General features: G+C 41.1%; 1 protein-coding gene across 1 annotated transcript in view; it reads left to right on the top strand.

The window, feature by feature from the left end:
* Window positions 1–17,206, top strand: part of LOC142212492 (uncharacterized) — a 29,050-nt gene extending 11,844 nt beyond the window's left edge. Inside the window, exons 3-5 of the mRNA XM_075280461.1 lie at window positions 437–1,020; window positions 16,165–16,212; window positions 16,753–17,206. Coding sequence (XP_075136562.1) covers window positions 437–1,020; window positions 16,165–16,206 — 626 coding nt within the window. The 3' untranslated portion in view covers window positions 16,207–16,212; window positions 16,753–17,206. The remainder of the gene's footprint in view (window positions 1–436; window positions 1,021–16,164; window positions 16,213–16,752) is intronic.
* Window positions 17,207–25,799: the final 8,593 nt, after the last annotated feature.

Below are 25,799 nucleotides of genomic sequence, written 5' to 3'. Positions count from 1 at the left end.
GGTGATAATACTGTATGGGGGTCAATAAAGGAGGTAATACACTGTGGGAGCCAGTAAAAGGGGTGTCATACTTTGAGGAGGCCAACTAAGGGAATTTTTGATCTGCAAATTGGAGGTTGTGACCTAAAATTTTAAAAATGGGGCCCCCATTACACCAAAGATGGTTGGTTGGGTATTTTGTTCTGGGGTTTGCCTCAGGCAGCAGAGAGGCTAGGTTAACCCATGATACAGACATGTATTCTAACGGCTTACTTGTGTGTGATAAGTTGTTCATTTGGAACCTTTACTAAAAATAGAATACAGCATAGGAAGCTGGGGAGACACCAATGGCCAGATAATATGATTATTTCAGCAATACTGATATTATCATTATTTATTTATTTATTTATTTATTGCAGTAATATCTGTTTTGTGCTCTTGTCATTTTTGTGGGCAGTTGAAACACTTCAATTAAGGTATGAAATATCAATGCTTCAGAGGAATTCTGAGAGGCTAAAAGAGAACTGCGACCAGGCAAATAACTCTATAGCCAAGAGAGTCAATGAGCTCGCTTCTGACAATGAAAAGCTTCAGAACACCAAGGAAGACTTGGAAAAACAAGTTAGCGCATTACAAACTCTTTGCACTGATATCGATAACAAGTTTGCCCAGGAGCTAGAACAGATGAGAATTCGCTTTGAAGGAATTATCAACAAAAATGAACCCTTCTATCACTCAAAATGCTGGACCATTAGTGGTGACATTAAAACCAATATAGACCAAGCAATAAACAGGATGAAACTTGACGTGAACATGGTCAGTTATGAGAACAGCCAACTGAAGACAGAAAATGCTCGAGTAAACGGAAATTTTCAGAAATGCACTAAAGAAAAGACAACTATTGCTTCAGAAAAGAATAATCTTTCCAAGGAGAAAGCAGTACTGGAAAAAGAGTTGTCTGAAAAGAAGGAAGAACTTAACAAATCTTATTCAAAATATATGAAAAAGGAGGAAGACCTAGAGAATTGTCGTAAGACTCAGGTAAGTGTCTCCATGTGCACACATTTTCATATGTTATGATATGTGTCTATTGCAATAGTGCTATAGCAAATCATGTTCTTAGAAATAATTCTTGGTTTATACATGTGTCTGAGTAAATCACACCAACAGAGGTAATTATACTGACATGTGTATAGAAAAACTGAAAATTACCCGAAAAATACTCCTACACACTCAATTAATACTAAAATATTAAATTTTATTAAATACTTATTAAAAGCATAAACAAAATAACAATACAATAATCACAATGAGATATTGGGGGATACAATACTCCATTAGTACTGGAGACCAGTTATAGTGTGAGGTGGTAGGGTAACACAATGTTCAGGCATAAGGAAAGATCAGTACATGGGGTTAATATAATTAAATACTTCAGAGCCACACCTAATGGAGACATACATTCTCCCAGGGAGTAAGCATTACATATCCAGAGTAAGAAACACCCATCATACTAAAAATGAATAAAGAATGCCATAGACTGCTACCCACACCTACCTGATCACACAAAGCGCCCGACGCGCGTTTCGCCCGCCTCACCGCAGGCTTCGTCAGGGGACGAAGAAGATCCAGGAACTGATTAAAAGCTACAGGAAGCGACTAGAGGCTGTTATCTTTGCAAAAGGAGGATCTACTAAATATTAATGTCACTTTTCTGTTGAGGTGCCCATACTTTTGCACCGGTCAAATTTTGGTTTAATGCATATTGCGCATTTTCTGTTAGTACAATAAACCTCATTTCAATCCTGAAATATTACTGTGTCCATCAGTTATTAGATAGATCAAACTGAAATGGCTGTTGCAAACACCAAAATATTTAGAACTAAAAATGATTAAGATTAATAGGGGTGCCCAAACTTTTTCATAGGACTGTATATATGTCAGGGGTGGACATAGACAGCTTAGGGGCCCTTGTGCAATAATAGTAATTGGCCCCCTGTTTTCCATTAGCTTGATATAGAAAACCCCTGTATGTCTCTCTAACAATCCATCCGTAATCGTTAGGCATAACGTTCATTAGCTTAGGCATTTACCTGCAGTCTAAAAGACAGTAGAAAGTTTTTGTTAAGGTGATAGGGCTCCAAAATCTACTGGTCCCCTGTGCAGTTGCACAGGTTATAGCAATGGTATCAGCATCAGGCTGACCTCCAGTGGACCCAGGCATGACCAGGGCCTGGCCACATTGTGTGATGCATGACATCAGCTACAGACCTGAAGAGGAAGCCAGCAGTGGAGAGGGAGTATAAGTGTGTTCTTGGGAGCATTTTTTACTGTGTAGGGCCACTGTCGAGCCTTTTACTGGGAGGTCCCTCTAAGGTGCATATTGTATAAGGCCTCTGTGGAGCATTATACTGGAGGGCACTCTGGGGAGTATATTATATTGTGTGTGGCCACTGAAACATATTATACTGGGGGGGGGCACTGAGGAGCATATTATATTGTGTGGGGCCACTGTGGAGCAAATTATATTAGGTGGAGTAAATTATACTGTGTGGAGATACTATGGAGCATTATACTGGGGGGGACCTCTCTGGGGAGTATATTATACTGTGTAGGGGCCACTGAGGAGCATTATACTATGTATGTAGGGACACTGTAGAGCATTATACTGTGGTAGGGTGGGCTCTGGGGAGCATATTATACTGTGTGGCACCATTATGTGGTATTACACTGTGCGGGAACATTGTGGAGCATTACACTGGGGGCCCCCTCTGAGGAGTGTGTTATACTATGTGTAACTTCTGGGGAGTATATTATACTCTGTGGGGCCACTTTTGAACATTATACTATGGGGAGGCACTGTGGGGAGCCTATTATACGAGAAGGAGGCACTGTGGAGAACCTATTATACTGTGTGGGGCTACTATGGAGTATTATACTGCGTGGGACCACTTTGGAGCATATTATATTGTTCAGGACTTCTCAGGAGCATATAATATTGTGGTGCATTATATTGGCGGGGCAATGTGGGGAGTGTATTATATTGTGTGGTCCACTCTGGAGCATTATAATGTTTGGGAACACCATGAAGCATTATGCTGGGAAAAGGGGACTGTGGGAAACCTATTATACTGTGTGAGGCTGCAGGGGAGTATATTATACTCTGTGAGGCAACTGTGGAGAATTGTACTGGTGGACGCACTGTGGGGAGCATTATACTGTATGGGGGCCCTGGGGAGCATTTTATACAGTGTTTAGCTACTGTAGGGTCATATACCATGTGCAGGCTCTAGGAGTCATATAATACTGTGTGAAGCATTAAATACTATGCTAGGCCAATATGGGGGTTCAGAGGATCATTTTATACTAAATGGGGCACTGGAGAGCATTATATACCATGAGGATCATTATACTGTAAGGGGGCCTTAAAATACCTAATGGCAGCCTTGTGTGCTATGCCTGCATCACAGCAACCTCACTAAAATCTTACACATGCATGGGGTACTCCATGGCTGTCATTTCACACACAGTACTGTGCATGTACTGGCCATGGAGCTATTGGAGCATGCACAATACTACTATGGATGACGAAACTGGGAAAATGTTCAGCAATGCTGGATAGTCAGCACAATGCAATGCAAGATTTCAGTGAAGGAGCTTGGGTGTAACCTATTAGCAGGAAGCTGTTGGGTGGACCCCCAGAACAAGTTCCCTTGGTGGTAGCCCTTCAGTCCGACGGTGTAGGCTATGTCCTCCCCTGATTTATATATAGATAAATATATACATTCTAGATATACTGTAGCTCCAAATCATCTGTGTGCATGTTATCTATACTGGTGTCATCTTCTTCTGCAGAGGCCTTTGGGCCTCCTCAGGCTCCACGGCCCAAAAGAAATTGCTACTTCACCAACACCTCTGATACCTATGCAACAATGTGGCAATAAAATAAAAGAAATTGCAGTAAGAACTTAGATGTTTTTAGTACGGTGCACAATTGACAATAAACATGCTACAATGGGGCAACACCAAGGCTCAGTGGTTAGCACTGTAGCCTTACAGCACTGGAGTCCTGGGTTCAAACCCCACCAGGAACAACACCTGCAAGGAGTTTGTATGTTCGCCTCGTGTTTGTGTGGATTTCCTCCCACTCTACAAAGACATACTGATAGGGAGAAAAAATATAAAAATAAACATGCTACAATAAGCAGTATCCCTGTGATTTTAATCTTCCCATTAAAATCAGTAGGAATAGCAGTAGCAATTTCAAAATTATTTTAAGCAGTGATGTTTGTTCACACGATGGGAGTCGCAGCCAAAGTTGCCGTGTTTCCCTAGCCTTAGGGTCTATCAATAGGGAATACTAGAGGTTATTGTGCCCTCAAGGGCAAGTGTATATACAATAACTTATAGTTACCCCAAACTTATCATAGGAGCTAATTGTTACTATTTCTAATGCGCTCTCCAGGCAAAACTGATATACTGTGCAGCCATGTTGTTAAATATTGGATAACCCCTTCCCTATGAGCACCATAATATGATGGAACTCATCAGATCTTTAAATATGCCATTTGTTCAGAAGCAGAGCAGACACTATAGCAACCAGGTCTCCACTGCTTTACACAGTGGAAAATTTGTGGCAATACATGTGATCAGTGACCACGCTGATTGTGGGCATTTAAGAGATACTGCAGATACTTTGATTAAAGGGGTTGTCAAGGAAATCAGTCGGTCGCCGGCATCAGTGCAGTCAAGTGCGGTCACTTTTATGTGTAAATTGGATACTAACCCATGTATCAATTCTAATTATCGTCCCCTGATGACTCTCTTTTGAGAAGAAACGCAGCGTTGGGCAGTATATAAGGCATACAGTCAGTTAACTAGTTACATGTCAAATACAAGATGAACAGCAGCATGGTTTGTGACTCCCGCTAAGCCTCTACGGACCTGCCAGATCCCGTTGGTGTGGCATTAGGCCAGTATCCTCGGGGGAGACGGGTGCTGTAGGGCTTGATACATATCCAGTGGGAAACGCAATTGTTATTCCTTGCTGCTTGTTTATCTGACATGCTTATGGTTGAGGGAGATAGACTTATAGTGTTGAGGGAAAGCATACTCCATTTATTTGCATCTAAGTCTACTCCTTCATATCTATGTTCATTTTTCTGGCTTGCTTAACTATTTCACTATGTGTAATGGCTCAAATATATGGGATTTTCCTGTAATTTGTGCAAATGACCACAAATAAGATCCGCTGGTGTTTGTGCAAGAAATATTTTTACAAACACATTTTCTTTTCTTTTTAAAAAAATATTTAATAAAAGTCAAGTTTTATATTTATATCTTCTAGCTAGTTCAGTCAGTGAATCGGGTTGTCAAGGATAAATTCATATTATAAGGACAAAGCCCCCATGACACTCCCACCTACAACTTTATAATGTACATGTTATAAAAATACTGTTTTGTTTTACTGTAATATATGTAAGTCACATTTTTTCCCCTTCAGTCTAATGGATATACCCCATAAAGCCATTGGAAAGAAGCCCACCCCCTAACCCCATTATACTCACCTTTTACTCCCGTGGATTTCCGGATGCTGGGACATCATCTCTGGAAGACGACCTCTTCATTGTGAGTGCTGGCCGCCCACACATGCACAATACAGAGTGTGGCTAGCACATATCACAAAGAGGAAGTGCTGGCCAGCGATGATGTCCCAGGCCCGGAGCTGCCAGGAAAAAAAAGTAAGTGTAATTGGGCTGGGGATGGATCCAAGAGGTGCACACACTACAAAGCAGATTTCCGCCAGTGGGAATCCTGTTGGCATGTAATGCAGTATAATATGGACTGTGTATGTGCAATCCATATTATACTGTGAGGGGGTCACTGTGGAGGATTATACTGTGCAGGTGCCACTCTGGAGAATATTATACTGTTAATGTACAGTACTGTATGTATGCTAAGTGTATTTGAGTGCAGTTATTAACCTATTAATAGCATTAACAGACTTTTTTTTTATGTATTTTTGCTAGGAAATGGCCTGTAGCCCCTTTCCAACATCCACCATAATGTACAGTGGAGAACTGGAGCTAATGCCCGTGATCAAAGTCCATTCTGATCATGATCATTGCAGGCCAGGATCCTCCAAACTCATACAGTCCTATGAAAAAGTTTGGGCACCCCTATTAATCTTAATCATTTTTTGTTCTAAATATTTTGGTGTTTGCAACAGCCATTTCAGTTTGATATATCTAATAACTGATGGACACAGTAATATTTCAGGATTGAAATGAGGTTTATTGTACTAACAGAAAATGTGCAATATGCATTAAACCAAAATTTGACCGGTGCAAAAGTATGGGCACCCTTATCATTTTATTGATTTGAATTCCCCTAACTACTTTTTACTGACTTACTGAAGCACAAAATTGGTTTTGTAACCTCAGTGAGCTTTGAACTTCATAGCCAGATGTATCCAATCATAAGAAAAGGTATTTAAGGTGGCCAATTGCAAGTTGATCTCCTATTTGAATCTCCTCTGAAGAGTGGCATCATGGGCTACTCAAAACAACTCTCAAATGATCTGAAAACAAAGATTGTTCAACATAGTTGTTCAGGGGAAGGATACAAAAAGTTGTCTCAGAGATTTAACCTGTCAGTTTCCACTGTGAGGAACATAGTAAGGAAATGGAAGACCACAGGGACAGTTCTTGTTAAGCCCAGAAGTGGCAGGCCAAGAAAAATATCAGAAAGGCAGAGAAGAAGAATGGTGAGAACAGTCAAGGACAATCCACAGACCACCTCCAAAGAGCTGCAGCATCATCTTGCTGCAGATGGTGTCACTGTGCATCGGTCAACTATACAGCGCACTTTGCACAAGGAGAAGCTGTATGGGAGAGTGATGAGAAAGAAGCCGTTTCTGCACGTACGCCACAAATAGAGTTGCCTGAGGTATGAAAAAGCACATTTGGACAAGGCAGCTTCATTTTGGAAACAAAGATTGAGTTGTTTGGTTATAAAAAAAGGCGTTATGCATGGCGTCCAAAAAGAAACAGCATTCCAAGAAAAACACATGCTACCCACTGTAAAATTTGGTGGAGGTTCCATCATGCTTTGGGGCTGTGTGGCCAATGCCGGCATCGGGAATCTTGTTAAAGTTGAGGGTCGCATGGATTCCACTCAGTATCAGCAGATTCTTGAGAATAATGTTCAAGAATCAGTGACGAAGTTGAAGTTACGCCGGGGATGGATATTTCAGCAAGACAATGATCCAAAACACCGCTCCAAATCCTCAGGCATTCATGCAGAGGAACAATTACAATGTTCTGGAATGGCCATCCCAGTCCCCAGACCTGAATATCATTGAACATCTGTGGGATGATTTGAAGCGGGCTGTCCATGCTCGGCAACCATCTAACTTAACTGAACTTGAATTGTTTGTCCAAAATACCTTTATCCAGGATCCAGGAACTGATTAAAAGCTACAGGAAGCGACTAGAGGCTGTTATCTTTGCAAAAGGAGGATCTACTAAATATTAATGTCACTTTTCTGTTGAGGTGCCCATACTTTTGCACCGGTCAAATTTTGGTTTAATGCATATTGCACATTTTCTGTTAGTACAATAAACCTCATTTCAATCCTGAAATATTACTGTGTCCATCAGTTATTAGATATATCAAACTGAAATGGCTGTTATAAACACCAAAATATTTAGAACTAAAAATGATTAAGATTAATAGGGGTGCCCAAACTTTTTCATAGGACTGTATAAACGTACCTTTCTCATTGCAGGCCAGCTCCCGCGTGGTGATATCATGGGAGCCAAACTGTTCCCATGGCAGCTGGAAGCCTACTAGGGATATTACTATTGTGGCTGGTCCATGACAATTGCAGGTTCAAGCTAATAAAATAGTAATTAAAAAAGTTTAAAATAAATATGAAAAAATACAAAAAAAACCCCTAAAAGTTTAAATCTCCCCCCTTTCCCTAGAATACATATAAAATTAATATATTACTAGTGAAACACAGGTAAAAAATATGCAAATCTATTCTCCTGGATGGAATTAGGAGAACAGTGCACTCTGTACACCACCGTAAAGAGGGCAGCATCCTTAACATCATGAACGACTCAGTTATAAAGTCTTTTAATCATAATTTGGATTTAATTGGTAAATCAGTATTTCTGTCCCAAAAGGATAATCCCTAGCGGAGCAGGAATGACTTGTAAGTCTCCGTACTGCCTATGTAGGCACACACTCTCCCTAATGTGGACGAGTGCCCCCATACCCTAGTGAAACACATACACATTAGGCATCTCTGTGTCTGGTGCCCACTCTACAAACTTCTAAAAATAATTTTTCCGCAGGCTGAATGCTGTAGTGGAAAAAAAAATCAAATGTGCTAAACTGACGTTTTTTTTTTTTGCTATTTCACTTCTGATAAAAAGTTGAATAAAAAGTGATCAAAGCAATAAACATTCAGCAAAGTGGTATAACTGAAAATTACACCTGGCCCCACATCGCCATACATGAAAAATATTTTTAAAAAACTTACGGGTGTCGGAATTGGATTTTTGCTAAGTTTTAGATTTTTGTTAAGATGTTAAAAGGTAAATTAAATTATATAAATTTGATATCCCTGGAATCATACCAAAATATAAAATACAGGTAACTTCAGGTGTCATTTTGGCTGCAGAGTGCATGCCATAAAAACAAAACCCAAAAGAAAGTTGCAGAAATGCGCTTTGTCTTCAATTCTACCCCATTCTGATTTTTTTTTTCCAGCTTCTCAGTACATGATACAGAATAATAAATGCACAAGAACAATTTGACTGTTATATGGCTCTGTGAACTGAAAAATTAAAAAATTATGGGGTTTGGAAGGCAGGGAGATAAAAACAAAAATTTTAAAATTTCACAGATGGGAAGAGATTAAATGCAAAACTGTTATCTGAACACTCACTTTCACTTCTGTTCCACTGCACTCCTGCACAATGAGAGCCATTTGCTTACTATGCCAACTGAAAGCCTTCTGAAGGTTCTTAGGCTTTCCATGCGAACATTATTATTGACTAGCTGGTACCCGCGACTTCGTCTGGGTAACGTTTTCGTAGTGTGTATAAGGTATGGGATATGAAATGTAAGTTTGTATCTTGTTTTTTCTGTAATTCAGAGAATACGTGAGACTTTTGTGTTGAGGTTAATTTGTATTAGAGCTGCTATACAGTGTTCTGAGAAACTTTACATAGTGACTTTGGGACAGAAGTATTTGAAGTTAACCCTTTCCCGTCGATGGCATTTTTTGATTTTCGTTTTTCGTTTTTGACTCCCCTCCTTCTAAACCCCATAACTTTTTTATTTCTCCACTCCCAGAGCCATATGAGGTCTTAATTTTTCCTGGGACAAATTTTTCTTCATGATGCCACCATTATTTATTCTATATAATGTACTGGGAAGCAGGGAAAAAATTCAGAATGGGGTGGATTTGAAGGAAAAATGCATTTCTGCGACTTTCTTACGGGCTTTGGTTTTACGGCGTTCACTGTGCAACCAAAATGACATGTCCCCTGTATTCTGTGTTTCGTTACGATTCCGGGGATACCAAATTTATATGGTTTTATTTACATTTTGACCCCTTAAAAAAATCCAAAACTGTGTTAAAAAAATTTTTTTTGAAAAGTCGCCATATTCCGACAGCTGTAACTTTTTTATACGTGCGTGTACGGGGATGTATAGGGCGTCTTTTTTTGCAGGACTGGGTGTACTTTGTAGTTCTACCATTTTCGGGAAATGTTATTGCTTTGATCACTTTTTATTCAAATTTTTATCAGAATCAAAACAGTGAAAAAACGGCGGTTTGGCAATTTTGACCATTTTTCCCGCTACGGCGTTTACCGAACAGGAAAAATATTTGTATAGCTTTGTAGAGCGGACGATTTCGGACGCGGGGATACCTAACATGTATGTGTTTCACAGTTTTTAACTACTTTTATATGTGTTCTAGGGAAAGGGGGGTGATTTGAATTTTTAATCCTTTTTATTTGTTTTTATATTTTTTTTACTTTTTTTAAAAAAAATTTTTTTGCATTTATTAGACCTCCTAGGGGTATTGACATGGGTGGGCGGTGTCGCGGATTGTCAGAGCGGTGGGGGTCGGCAAACATGGCTGCTCCGGAGCGTTAAAGAGAGCCTCCTGGAGTATCGTTAAGGTGAGGGGCAAAGTGGTAAAGTATATGTATATGAGATTGTGTGGGGTTAGGGGCGAGGCTGTAGAGGGCAAAATGAATTTTGGGGCTTGCTATGGTCCAAAGTGTGTGAGATTGCAGAGATGGTGGTGTGAGTTTGGGTTTTTTGGGGGTCCTGGCACAAACGTATGTGCGCTATTGTGAGGAAAAGTAGCCTATTGCGCAATCGAGTGTATTAACTATGTTTGTGGAAAATTTCAGGCAAATTGGTCAAGCGGGTTTTGCGTGATTGACTAACAAACATCCGAACACACAAACCCACAAACATCCAAACTCACAAACTTTCACATTTATAATATTAATAGGATCTCTGCTTCTGTCAGGGCTCTGTAGTAATGTAGTGATTTTACCATTGACTGCAATACTGTAGTATTGTTGGCAATGGTATAAATGTTCTAATAGTTGCAGGTTTAGGCCTCCTAGGTCACCATTTTCCCCTTTTCACCTCCCCAAAAATTTGAACAGAAAGTAATCTGAACATCACACGTTACCCTAACTGGTATCAATAAAAATGAGATCTTAACTTATGGGACACATTCTGGGCAACCCAGCCTATATGACGCGGTTTCTCACTGCACTCTACCGGTCTTCCCTTATCCATGTTGTCTGTCTGTTTGATAAACTGTGCCAATTTGCTTATCGTGTTAACTAGAGATGAGCGAATACCGTTCGATCGAGTAGGTATTCGATCGAATATTAAGGTTTTCGACATATTCGATTTCGATTGAATACCACACAGTAAAAGCAGTAAAAATTTGTATCCCATCCCACCTTCCCAGGCGCTTTTTTTGCACCAATAACTGTACAGGGGAGGTGGGACAGGAAGCAGGAAAACGTAGGCATCGAAAAAATATTGGAAAAAGTCATTGGCTGGCTAAATCAGGTGACCTTGGATTTATAATAGTGTCAGCCATATTCGTGTCAGATGCGGTTTGGTGAGATAGGGAGAGACTTACCGCTGAGGGTCAGATAGTGATTTGCTTCTGCTAGGCAGGAGAACTGAAAACAGCTCTTTTCAGAGCTACACTACAGGAAGAGTGTATATACTGAACCGTATCTACACTCATCCTGCCAAAATTTCACCAAAGCCCTTCCTAGGGCTCATTTTCATTACACGTGGTATACATTCTAACTGTCCCATAGGGGTGAGAATAAAGCTGTATACTGTCGTCACCTGTACACATCTGAAAATGCATCAGGGTAGCACAAAGGGATGGGGACGTGGAATTCCAACTGGGGATCCAGGCCGCAGTCAAGCTACTGCGGATCCAATGGCTACTGGAGAGAGGCAGCCAGCAGTGCCCTCATCCACAACGTCAAGCAGGGTGCAGGGTACCCCGCAGACGAGGTCCGAGCACCAGGAACCGATGTTACAGTGGATAGCGGATATTGCTTCCAGTGGCATTTGTGGCTACTACCTCCAGGCGTGTAGTAACACAACAGTCTACTTCTCCTGGCGATGTAGTGGCTGTGGACCTGCAACCAGCATGTCCCATCCTCAGTGCTAATGACGAGACACAGTTTCATGTATCCGCGCCAGCTCGCAAGTTCCTCGTCCTCCTCCAACACCACACCATCACCTTTAAAAACTAATTAAAATAACCCCATTAAGGCTCACCCCCAGGGCCTTACAAATAATTTTTTAGCGCTCACCCCAAGGGCCTTACAAATAAGTGTTAGGGCTCACCACAAGGGCCTGAAAACTAATCTTTTAGGGCTCAACCCAAGGGCCTGAAAAATAATGTTTTAGGGCTCACCCTAAGGGCCTGAAAAATAATGTTTTAGGACTCACCCCAAGGGCCTGAAAAGTAATGTTTTAGGGCTCACCCCAAGAGCCTGAAAAATTATTTTTTAGAGTTCACCCCAAGGGCCAAAAACTAAAACTCTGTTGGTTAAAGGCTCAATTCACCCAAAGGGCCTAAAACACTGCTGGTTAAAGGCTCAACTCACCCCACAGGCCAAAAACACTGCTGGTACAAGGCTCAACTCACCCCAAGGGCCAAAATCTAAATAATTTCTGGTGCAAGGCTCAACTCACCCCAAGGGCAAAAAACACTGCTGGTATAAGGCTCAACTCACCCCAAGGGCCAAAAACTAAAACACTGCTGGTAAAAGGCTCAACTCACCCCAAGGGCCAAAACCACTGCTGGTACAAGGCTCAACTCACCCCAAGGACCAAAAGCACTGCTGGTGCAAGGCTCAACTCACCCAAAGGGCCAAAAACACTGCTGGTAAAAGGCTCAACTCACCCAAAGGGTCAAAAACACTGCTGGTAAAAGGCTCAACTCACCCAAAGGGCCAATAACTAAAATTATGCACCCAGGCATGCTTCCCCTGATGTCCCAGCTGCATTCCAGAGGTGTTGGCATCATTTCCTGGGGTGTCATTGTGGACTTGGTGACTCTCATTAGTCGAATAGTGGTTTCCCCTGAAAAAAGCATTTTTCTCCATAGACTATAATGGGATGCGATATTCGGTCGAATAGTCGAATATTGAGGCTCTACTCAAAACGAATAACGAATATTGAATATTTCACTACTCACTCATCTCTACTGTTTACATTGTAATTTTGATGGACTGTTCTTGTTGGTCCTCTCTTTTTGGAATGATGCTGGTTATCGAATCTGCTGTTATTTTTATTGTTAAACATTTCTTAAATAAACAATTAAAAAAAAAAAGATCTTGACCCACAATGGAAGCACTGTACACAAAAATATAGGTTTTCTTTTTACTTTTTAATGTATTAAAACATGAAAAACAATATAAATTTGGCAACAGTGATCTTACTGACCTTCAGAATATAAAGTTGTATGAACATGTCATTTGTACAGCACATGAAAATTAAACATGTAAGAGAAGGGTGCAATTGTAGGTTGTTTTTCAATCCTACTTCATTGTATGGAATATTAAGTGGTGTCATTTATGAAGTACAGTTTGTCCCACAAAAACTAAGCCCTGGTGGGGCCACACGGTTGCTCAGTGGTTAGCACTGCAGCGCTGGGGTCCTGGTGTTCAAATCCCACCAAGGGCAAAAAAAAAAAAACATCTGCAAGGAGTTTGTATGTTCTCCCTGTGTTTGCATCTCCCATATTCCAAAGACATACTGATAGGGAAAAATGTACATTGTGAGCTCTATATGGGGCTCACAATCTACATTAACAAAAAAACAAAAAAAACTAAGCCCTCACACAGAAAAGTATGTCATAGATTTTAGAAGGAAGAAAGTAGAAAACAAAAATGCAAAAATAAATAATGGCTGCGGCAGCAAGGGTTCAAGCAAATTTCCAGCTATAATTTAGATGAGTTTATGTTACTTAGAAGATTAGGCAAATATAATCTATTAATTTATTATGTAACATTTAACAGTACCTGCTAAGAAAGTGGCAATGGAAAATGGAATTAAAAATAGCAACCAATATGGCTGAAGTGCCTGTTGTTACTTTAAAAAAGATGGCTGCCATTACTGAATAGAAAAATCAGTAAAATACTTTTAAATTCTCATTTATTAATATAAGGCTATTATTATTTCGGATGAAAGTTTACTCTAAGGGAGCGTTCACACTAACGTCGGTGTCCGACAGGTAGTGTCCGCTGCTAATGTCCGTTCAAAATCTTGTGCGGACATTAGCAGCGGACACTAGCTGTGTCCATGACATTTTTCATCCATTTAAATGGAGATCAGGTGCGTTCTTTTACTGTCCGTGGGTGTCCTTAACTGTCCGTTCCTAAAGATGTCTGACCTTTCAAGTGGACAGCAAAAACCCGACATGTACGTTTTTGCTGTCCGCTTGAAAAGTCGGACATCTTTAGGAACGGACAGTTAAGGACACCCACAGACAGTAAAAGAACGCACCTGATCTCCATATAAATGAATGCAAAATGTCACAGACACAGCTAGTGTCCGCTGCTAATGTCCGCACAAGATTTTGAACAGACATTAGCAGCGGACACTACCTGTTGGACACCGACAGTAGTGTGAACGCTCCCTTATAAAGGTATAATATAAATGCTTTTAAAACTGCTTACAGCAGTGGAAGACAGACTGAAACTGTAGGCACTGGCGTCTACTCACAACTGCCACGACTTCAGCTATATGGCCGCTCTGCTGTGGCCAGCGGCGCACTCCTTTGTGGACATCATGTCTCTGTGCCTGACCTGGTTCCTTCCAGGCTGCTGTCCATACACCAATCTCTGCAGGTCACCCAAAGCCAGCCGCTAGTGATGAAGGACTGAGGTAGATGATGTTTATACATGGAATGTGAATATTCTGTTTTCAATATAGTTGACAGATGATGGGCTCAAAGTAATAGTTTGACCCACTGTGCAAGATTGCAGACCATAGCGATGAACAACACACTTTTTGTGTTACAGGGGATGCACTGAGAGAACCCGTTATGTTACCCACAAGTATCCTAATTTGTTTTGTTCATAGAACCAGATGACATCATTGTGGACAGTAAAAGACCTTTCCTTCTTAGCCTCTCTAAACTGTTATCAGAAACAGAACAGACAGTGAATCAGAAACTGCAGAAACACAGCCGAAAAAAACGTTGCGTTTTACAGTACCAGCAAAATGAATGAGATTCTGACTAATACTAGGCACACTGTCCCCAACCAGGAAAACTAACTCCAATATTTCATAGCTCCACTTGCTGTTGATCTACATGACCTGTGAAGCTCAGTCTATGTGAGTACCAGATTTCCTGGCCTGAGCAGTATGCTGGGTGAGGGACTCCATGCATAGAAGTTGTCTATGGTGCTAGGACTCCCTGCCTCCTAGTGATATACTGCACCATACTATAGTCACTAAGGGGCAGTATGAAGCTGGGAGGCAGGGACTCCTAACATCATAGATAACTAGGAGTTCCTCTCCCTTCATACAGTTCATAGTGAACTGTATGAAGGGAGAGGGAACATCATATAGTTCAAGTGTGACAAGCATGAAATGAACTGATCTGTGTTCCATGAAAATGTGGATGTTATATATCAGGAAATCTGGACATGTGAATAAGCTCTTTGGGTTGGAATATTTTCAGTAATCTTAAAGCCATTATCACATCTACCCATTCTAAAACTGCACTTATTTCCTGGTTGTGTGGTCACTCACAAGTGCAAAATGGGGGTTTTGATACATTTCAGTTAAGAGTCTAGAGTTATTAAACCCAGGTATTGGAAATCCTGGGAATTACTTTATATAAATCCTTTTCTCACTGCCACAGCTGTATGTTTACCATCTATCTATCTATCTAGATATAGATATATGTTTATTTTTATTGCTGTTTGGCGTCATAATCTCTGTACATGTCTATTGATATTACACCGGCCAATTCTGATGCAGTTCTGAATTTTATCATGCATACTTTCTGATAGAGGTGATTGTTGATGCTTTAACCAAAACCAGGGATGGATCCATCAAACTGTGCTGTATGAACCTGACTACAGGTTCTTTATTTTCAAGTCATTTTTGCAATTGGATCCATTGATGTGACAGTTCCATTATGTCGACCGCTTCTCTAGTTTACAAGGAGAAAAGTGCTGCAGAAACAATCAGCCAACAACCAAGCTTTTGTAAATACGGTATGTCAGCTGATGGCTGCCCAGTTTATATGGGGCATGAACAAGCATCCTTGCAATGATAAACAATCCTCATTCCACAATTGATTGGTATGGGGGGGGGGGGTGACAATTGATATTTTTTGCTCTTTTTTGAGATACAGCAGTGTGAATGCTTTTGATTAAATGTACATTATGACATGTATAATATTTACCTAAAAGCCATGCTGATGTTTTTTTGTACGTTGTAATTCAAAATCTATTCCACATTGTTTAATATTTCTCCATTTAATAAACCTGTAAGAAATTTATTAAAAGTTTACATAACTCATTGTAAATATCAATGTGGAATAATAATGTTTTCTACTTTGTTTCATTTTTCTTTCCTTAGAACTTAGGGCGAATGCCTGTTGGCCCATTTCCACGGAATTAAAAATAGGTAAGAAAATGTGAAGATGGCAGAATGATCAAACAATAACCAGTTATGTTAGAATAAAAAGTGACTAGCAGGTCAAAGGGACAACGTGGGGTATCTTGGGTGCAAGTTGGGACCATGTGCCAAAGACCTCACTTCTATACCGGTTTTCTGGCATACATTTCTTTTGGTAAATTTCCCCCACATGATGCACAAATACTTGCTCACTCACTGGGCACAATGTGTCACATGTTTGTGCAGCCTATATATGAGATGTTACACATGTTTGTGCAGCCTATATATGAGATGTTACACATTTGTGAATGGAGTCCATCAATGTTTGACTTCTCTTGCAACTACAAGTTGTGGCACCCTCAGGGTCAAAATGGAGTCAAAGAATCGCAAGGTAACATGGCAATCTTTGATCATGGCAAAAGTTGCAATGTAGCTCTAGCCTTATTATGCTGTAGTGATGACAAGACCACATAAATATACTAATATAGTTTATTGCTGATATTATATATATCCTATCATTGCATTAATGTTTGTTTGTTTTGTCCACAGAAGTATGAAAGATGTGAAGAAGTATGTAATGTTACTTAAAAGGAAAATGCTTGCAACCTTTGTTAGCTGTGTGTGAAACCGCACAAGATGGGGTTAATCTTCCTATATTTACTAGTAAATATGTAATAATAATGATGATATAGATTCTGATTGATTTACCTAGAAAAAGTTACATAAACTAAAATTGTGTTTCCGCGTATTCAAATATATTATTGTTATTGTCTTAGTAAAACTAGAGAACATTCTAGATACATATAAACCAATTATACTTTACTAATGCATCACTGAAAAGGAACGTATTCTGTATAGTATGCTGTATATAACATTAACATAGTCAGAAGACTTGCCTGTATTAGACTATGACCTCCAAACATTATCTCATGCCTTTCTGTATTCTTATAAAATGTTCCAATATAGACTGAAAGAATTTACTGAAATATGCCTAGAGTTTATTAAATAGCAGTTTCATCTAAAATAAAAATAAAAAAAAGTTAAAATCTGATTTGTCCTTTTTTGTAAGGTTCTTAAAATTACATCATAAGGCCCTATTCACATGTGCATTGAAGGCTTGCTGTAGATCTTGTGATATTTAACGGTAATAAAAAAACACTCCATGTAGAGTTAAATCACCCAGATGAACCCAACTGGAAGTCATGTGACACATCCAGAACTGAGGCATGGTTTCTGTTAAAATTGGAAACTTTGACCCAAGTTTTACCAGAAATTTTTCAGAAATGTTTGACTCCTGGGTCACATCTCCGTTTGGCTATTCTGTTCGTAATCAGTATTTGACATGTTCAAAAACTGATTTCAAACAGTCCAGGTGAAAACCCATTCATTTCAATGGGCTTTAAAAGTAATCAGTATGTAATCAGTGTGTGCCATTCCACCTGGTTTCAGTTTTTTGTGCGGAGAGAAAAGTAGAACTTGCAGAACTTTGTTTCCGTACTGAAAGTAAGGATTCCAGACCGACAGCAAGCAATCAGTTTTGTTTTAACATTGATCTCTATGGAAAACGAATTACATACTGATCACTTATGGATTACATACTGATCACTTACGGATTACATACTGATCACTTACGGATTACATACTGATAGCAATTAGTTTGTATCTGTTTTGCACATGTTCAGAATGAAGAAGGGGGAAGAAAAAGAAAAACTGATTAGTCAAAAACGGATTACCCTTGGTTCACATCTGTGTTTGGCAATCCGTTCAGGGGGTCCCCAATTGCATTTGCAACCCCATAGACTATAATGGGGTCCGTGTGCTTGCCGCGCGCTGCCCGCACGAATCATGTGGATAGGAAAGTAGATTGTGAAGTACTTTCCTGTCCACGTGTTCCCTGAGAAGATCTTGCGGCAAGCACACGGACCCCATTATAGTCTATGGGGTCCATGTGCTTTCACTGCACACCGCTTGCCAGCGCGTTTGGTATTCCGTTTGGGGTTTGTCCCCATGCGGACATGCCAAAGACAGATGTGAACCAGGCCTGACTGATTTTTAAAGGAGTTGTCTGGGTTTGAAGTTAAAATAAAATATCTTAACAACACAAAGGTTGGCTACAGCGGTCACTTTTGGGAATGGATAGGTGAGTAAAACTAACAAAAAAAGTATTACTCACCTATCCATTCCTGCACCACCAGTTTGTTTACCAGGTCGATGGCAAGTGACCACTAGAGTAGACTGGTGTCATTCGCATGACTGAGAGTCGGAGCAGCTCCTGGGGACTGCTCATATATATCAGCAATACAGTTTATCCAGTGCAAGGAATACACCGATAAGATTTTTTTTTCCCTGGATAACCCCTTTACGCTTCCACAATCCACTGCTCTGATTCTTTGTACAGATTGTATGGGCAATCAACTACTGGTATTGGGCGCAATTGCTGTGAACCCCCTTTCTTTGCACTCCAAGTGGATTATCTCCTTTTGGACTGTCTTGTACATATACAGTTAGGGCCAGAAATATTTGGACAGTGACACAATTTTCGCGAGTTGGGCTCTGCATGCCACCACATTGGTTTTGAAATGAAACCTCTACAACAGAATTCAAGTGCAGATTGTAACGTTTAATTTGAAGGGTTGAACAAAAATATCTGATAGAAAATGTAGGAATTGTACACATTTCTTTACAAACACTCCACATTTTAGGAGCTCAAAAGTAATTGGACAAATAAACATAACCCAAACACAATATTTTTATTTTCAATATTTTGTTGCGAATCCTTTGGAGGCAATCACTGCCTTAAGTCTGGAACGCATGGACATCACCAAACGCTGGGTTTCCTCCTTCTTAATGCTTTGCCAGGCCTTTACAGCCGCAGCCTTCAGGTCTTGTTTGTTTGTGGGTCTTTCCGCCTTAAGTCTGGATTTGAGCAAGTGAAATGCATGCTCAATTGGGTTAAGATCTGGTGATTGACTTGGCCATTGCAGAATGTTCCACTTTTTTGCACTCATGAACTCCTGGGTAGCTTTGGCTGTATGCTTGGGGTCATTGTCCATCTGTACTATGAAGCGCCGTCCGATCAACTTGGCAGCATTTGGCTGAATCTGGGCTGAAAGTATATCCCGGCACACTTCAGAATTCATCCGGCTACTCTTGTCTGCTGTTATGTCATCAATAAACACAAGTGACCCAGTGCCATTGAAAGCCATGCGTGCCCATGCCATCACGTTGCCTCCACCATGTTTTACAGAGGATGTGGTGTGCCTTGGATCATGTGCTGTTCCCTTTCTTCTCCAAACTTTTTTCTTCCCATCATTCTGGTACAGGTTGATCTTTGTCTCATCTGTCCATAGAATACTTTTCCAGAACTGAGCTGGCTTCTTGAGGTGTTTTTCAGCAAATTTAACTCTGGCCTGTCTATTTTTGGAATTGATGAATGGTTTGCATCTAGATGTGAACCCTTTGTATTTACTTTCATGGAGTCTTCTCTTTACTGTTGACTTAGAGACATATACACCTACTTCACTGAGAGTGTTCTGGACTTCAGTTGATGTTGTGAACGGGTTCTTCTTGACCAAAGAAAGTATGCGGCGATCATCCACCACTGTTGTCATCCGTGGACGCCCAGGCCTTTTTGAGTTCCCAAGCTCACCAGTCAATTCCTTTTTTCTTAGAATCTACCCGACTGTTGATTTTGCTACTCCAAGCATGTCTGCTATCTCTCTGATGGATTTTTTCTTTTTTTTCAGCCTCAGGATGTTCTGCTTCACCTCAATTGAGAGTTCCTTTGACCGCATGTTGTCTGGTCACAGCAACAGCTTCCAAATGCAAAACCACACACCTGGAATCAACCCCAGACCTTTTAACTACTTCATTGATTACAGGTTTATGAGGGAGACGCCTTCAGAGTTAATTGCAGCCCTTAGAGTCCATTGTCCAATTACTTTTGGTCCCTTGAAAAAGAGGAGGCTATGCATTACAGAGCTATGATTCCTAAACCCTTTCTCCGATTTGGATGTGGAAACTCTCATATTGCAGCTGGGAGTGTGCACTTTCAGCCCATATTATATATATAATTGTATTTCTGAACATGTTTTAGTAAACAGATAAAATAACAAAACTTGTGTCACTGTCCAAATATTTCTGGCCCTAACTGTAATAAAGATATGATGCAGAGTGAAACTGCAACCATTGGGAATTAAAATCATCTAAGGGCTAGTTCACATGTAAAAACCACCTGGCTTATTTTGGTCCTGAAAAAAACCGCTTCCTAATTAGGAAGTGGTTTTTTGACCTTGAGGCATTTTTTTGGTGCGTTTGCTGGAGCAGTTTTTGGTAAAAACTGCTTCAGAAAACACCAGGCGGCTTTCCCCTCCCCTAAAGTGAATGAACTGCAAAAAAAAGCGCTAGGTGTTTTCGGTCGCGGTTTTTTAAACGCTAGGCATTTTTCGCCTCCCATTCACTTCTATTGCTTTCCTCAGGCGGAATCCGCCTGAAGAAAGGTCATGTCGCTTTTTTTTCTGCTAGCAGTCTCCATAGACCACCATTGTGTGGAGGCAGATTTTGAGGCGAAATCCTCTGGCAAAATCTGCCTCATTGCCCCGTGTGAACTAACCCTAATATTTCTCTATTTTTTTTTTTTCTTTTAAATCCTGCATCAAAATTTCACTGTGTGAGAAAGGCCTTATCTGCAAGTTACACATGTCATGCACTTCTCTGTAAAATATACACAGTATACCACATTAAGGACAGACTTTTTGCAACTGCACAGTGACTATTGATAAAGTAAAATAGTACACTGACAAGTTGCAGGGTCAAATTTGAGTGCTTTGCTTGTATGATCTGTGATGACTGTGATGCAGTTTTCTGATGTGTATGTCAAATTTAGGCTGTTATATCTGCTTCACTCATTGGATGCATCAGTGGCATATGCACCGCCATAGCAGCTGCCACGGAGCCAGCAACCTTAGGAGGCCCGGTGGTTCCTTGCTGTTTTTTTTTTGTTTTTTTTCAATAAGCCATTACCTGCTGAGTATTCCCAGCAGATAATGGGTCCTATTTATTTACCGATCCCTGGTCCTGCTCATGGACGTCTCTGTTTCCCCTTCTGCCCTAAGGCCGCCCTGTGCATCCCATATCACAACGCTGGGGCCCCCTGGAGGGAAGAAGGGGAGGTGGCCATGAGCAGGAGTGGAGGTCTGTAAGAAATGCCGTGGACCTGCAGCAAGAGTATTTGTTGAGCGAACCTTGCTATTATTACACTCACCTTTTTTCCCCGCAGTGCTTTTCAAAGAAAGTCCACAGATTTTTCTTTGCAGACTATCTTCTTCTTTTATACCTATACGGAAAACTCCATGTATAATTGGTATGCTGCGATTTACAAAAAGGCAACATTTATTGAAATCGGAGCATTTCTGCTGCGGATATTTTTCTGCAATGTGTGAATAGAATTATCCAGAATCCCATCCACTTTACAGCGACTGTAGAGTGCCACAGTTTACGCTAAAAGTTGATTTTTCTTGGTACCAAAACTGCACAGCATATAAGTGGCTTAGAATGGATCATAAAGCTACAGATGAGCTTTTTGCTTTCTCTGTAATCACCTTCCCTCTGCTGCCAAGAACTTTCCTGGATATTTCTTAGAATCCTCGCTTAATGCTCTCATTATTACAGGAAATCACTTCTTCTGGCCTTCGTGAGCTGATCGTGTTGTTGTTTTAACAGGCAACATAAACACACGTACATTGTTCTTTTTGTAAATATGTCTTTGCTTTTTGCGGATATGGAGAATAAATTTTCAAGTGTTCAAGTTATTGCTGTCATTCCTTATTGTCATGAGTTAATGACTTGGGGAAGGCCAGAAATAAAAGCAACCAAAAAGGGTGGGAGCGAGGTCACAAGGGAAGAAGCTGAAAAAGCTGTACACAATATATTTCTGAAGTAAACCCCTTTTGACAACACATTTGACAAAAATATACACTTTCTTATGGTTAGGTTCATGTATAGAGTGCAACAACATATTTTATTGCAGTTTTTCCTGTGTTATATTTGAGATAATATACTGCAACCAGACAGTAGTTTAGAGTCTATACTGTCACTGTTTGTGACATTTTACTTCACAGATCGGCTGACAGTTGTTGATTTCAGAACGATGAAATTACTAAAATATAACTTTTATTGATATGCCCAAGAGGCTAAAACATCCTACCTTAAATATAATATTAAAGTGTATGTACAAAAGTAACTGATCAGGACTGCAAGTAAAACACTTCCATCCCTCAGAACACTTGTAAAGGAAATCCCCATAAACCTACATCAGACCCCAATACTAAGTGTTTACTATGCAAACAATCTAGACACAAACAACGTTAGGGCTGAAGATAAACTAATATCTCATGTAGGGGCATATTAATAAAAGGTATATTTTAGTAATTTCATCGCTCTGATATCAACAACTGTCAGCCGATCTGTGAAGTATTGTTCCGAATTAGTGGTTGATTATACCCTCTGTGAAGTGGTTTGTGACATTTTAGAGGCAATTTTGGGGTCAGTGATATTTTTATCAACAGTATGTTCTAGGTATGTCATTTTACATATTTTCTCCATGGGAATATTTATATAACTTTCGTCCCTTAATAACATCGTTATTAGAATCCTTTTTTTTTTTACAAAGACCAAGTCGGAGTAGCCTTTAGAAAGGCTACTCTTCTCCTACCTTTGTTATTCTGATCCGCACCACTGTTCCTGAAAAATGTCTTATTTCTTCATTAAGTAACTAGTCTTCAGAAAGCACAGGGACCATTCCTGTTGTGCTAAGAAAGCTTCCTGAAGACTCTTCAATAACGCCTTTGTCTCATTCCGCGCCACATCATCACAAGCGTCATCAGCAGGCAGAGCCTGCACATGTCAGTTCGGTCATTTTCGAGACACTCCTGTAAGAGGCCACAGGAAAATGGCCAAACGGAAATGGAAATGCGCAGTCGGCTCTGCTGATGATGCGTATGATGACGTGGCGGCGGAACAAGACATATACTCACTCCAGGACACAGATGCCGCTGCTGCCTTCTATAATACCACCATTACCTCAGCCCTTGACTCTGTAGCCCCCTACACAAACACCAGAACCTGACCGATCAATAGGCAACCCTGCCACACCACCTGATTAAAAAACTGAGACGTGCCTCGTGGGTTGCATAATGCCTCTGGGAGAAAAGCCACTCCCAGGAAGACTTCCTCAGTTACAAAAAGGCAGTTCTCACATTTAAGAACACACTCACCTCCACAAAGCAGGTCTACTATGCCACAGTCATATCTGCACTCTCTCGTAATCCCAAACAGCTATTCACCACCTTCAACTCCCTCCTCCATCCTCCTGCCCCCCTCCGACATCACTTATCTCAGATGACGACTTTACTTCAAAACTAAAATTGACACCATCAGAGACAGTCTCACTCTACACCCCCGGCAACCCCTCTACCCAACTGCTCAATGCTCATCATCCTTGACCTGTTTCTCCACAATCACTGATGAAAAACTCTCCACCCTAATCTCCAAATCCCACCTCATCTCCTGCGCGCTTGCCCCGATCCAGTCACATCTCATCCCTAAACTCACAGAAGTCATTAATCCGGCCCTAACCCATCTCTTCAACCTATCCCTAGCCAATGGATTTTTCCCCTCTGCCTTCAAACACGCCACAGTCACACCTATACTTAAGAAGCCGTCACTCGACCATCCTCTCCAGCCAACTATTGTCCCATCTCACTGCTGCTGTACGCCTCAAAACTGCTTGAGCAACACGTCCACTCAGAACTCTCCTCCTATCTCTCATCCAACCTGCTCTTTGACAGACTACAATCAGGCTTCAGACCCTGTCAGTCCAGTGAAACTGCCCTAACAGAAGTCACTAATGACCTTCTAACCGCCAAAGCCAAGCGCCATTACTCTGTCCTCCTCCTCCTTGACCTCTCCTCTGCCTTTGATACAGTTGACCACTCCCTCTTACTAGAAACTCTCTCATCCCTTGGTATCTCTGACCTGGCCCATTCCTGGATCTCCTCATACCTCTCCAACCGCACATTCAGCGTCTCCCACTCACACACCACCTCCTCACCACGCTCTCTCTCTGTAGGTGTCCCCCAAGGCTCCGTCCTAAGACCCATCCTGTTCTCCATCTACACCCTTGGCCTGGGCCAACTCATAGAATCTCATGGTTTTCAATACCATTGCTATGCTAATGACACCCAAATATACATCTTTGGACCAGATATTACCTCCCTGCTGGCCAGAGTTCCAAATTGTTTAGCGGCCATAGCCTCCTTCCTCTCCTCCCACTTTCTCAAACTCAACATGGAGAAAATGGAGTTCATCATCTTCACCCAACCCCGTATGGCCCCTCCATCTGACCCATCTTTCAAAGTTAACAGAACCTCACTTACCCCTGTCCCACGGGCCCAATGCCTTGGGGTAACCCTGGACTCCAACCTATCCTTCAAGTCACACGTTCGAACCCTCAACACTTCTTGCCGCTTCCAACTCAAGAACATCCATCGAATCCGCTCCTTCCTCACCCCTGAAACTACTAAGATGCTCGTCCATGCCCTCATAATCTCCTGCTTAGACTACTGCAACACCCTTCTCCATGGACTCCCAGCAAACACTCTCGCGCCCCTCCTTAAACTGCGCTGCTCGTTTAATTCACCTCACCCCCCCATCTTCATTGGCTGCTCCCCTCTGCCAGTCCCTCCACTGGCTACCCATAGCCCAGCGAATTGAGTTCAAGCTACTAACGTTAACATACAAAGCCATCCACAACCTGTCCCCTCCATATATCTCTGAACTAATCTTCCGCTACCGGCCTACACGTAACCTCAGATCCTCCAATGACCTCCTACTCCGCTCTGCTCTCATCCGCTCCTCACACAACTGTCTCCAAGATTTCTCCCGTGCATCCCCCATACTCTGGAACCCCTTACCAAGACACATAAGACTGACCCCACAATCACAGGCTTCAAGAAGACCCTGAAGACTCACCTATTCAGGAAGGTCTACAACCTCCAATAACACTATCACCGCACTGCCATCTGAACAGTCTCCCCCACTCTCCTTCTGTCTCTATATCCTTTCCTTCATAGATTGTAAGCCCTCGTGGGCAGGACCCTCTACCCCACTGTGCCAGTCGGTCATTGTTAGTATTATATCTACCTGTATATTTTGTGTATTGTATTTAAACCCCCAAATGTAAAGCACCATGGAATTAATGGTGCTATATAAATAAACAATAATAATAATGCAGGTACAATGTGTTATTTTATCCAACTGCAAGGCAGCCACAATGTCTGTGCCATTGTAACCTGAAAGTGGGAGTGGAATCCACATTCTGCTCTGTTGTTGGGGACAGGAAGATATCAATTGAGGAGGAAGTGGTAGAGGAGGACAAGGGCCATCTGATGTTGGAAGACCCACACAAAGGTAGAGGTGCATATAACACCTGGTTTTGTTTCAGTGGTACAATGTTTCTGCTGAAAACATTGACCAAATGCTGGGTGCATATTTGTTATTTCCTAGCCACGCATTCAATGACTTATTTTGGAACTGAG

The sequence above is a fragment of the Leptodactylus fuscus genome, chromosome 1, assembly GCF_031893055.1.
Source record: "Leptodactylus fuscus isolate aLepFus1 chromosome 1, aLepFus1.hap2, whole genome shotgun sequence".
Classification (NCBI taxonomy): Eukaryota; Metazoa; Chordata; class Amphibia; order Anura; family Leptodactylidae; genus Leptodactylus; species Leptodactylus fuscus.
Note: the sequence above shows the minus strand (reverse complement) of the source record. Positions and strands in the feature narration are given on the sequence as shown.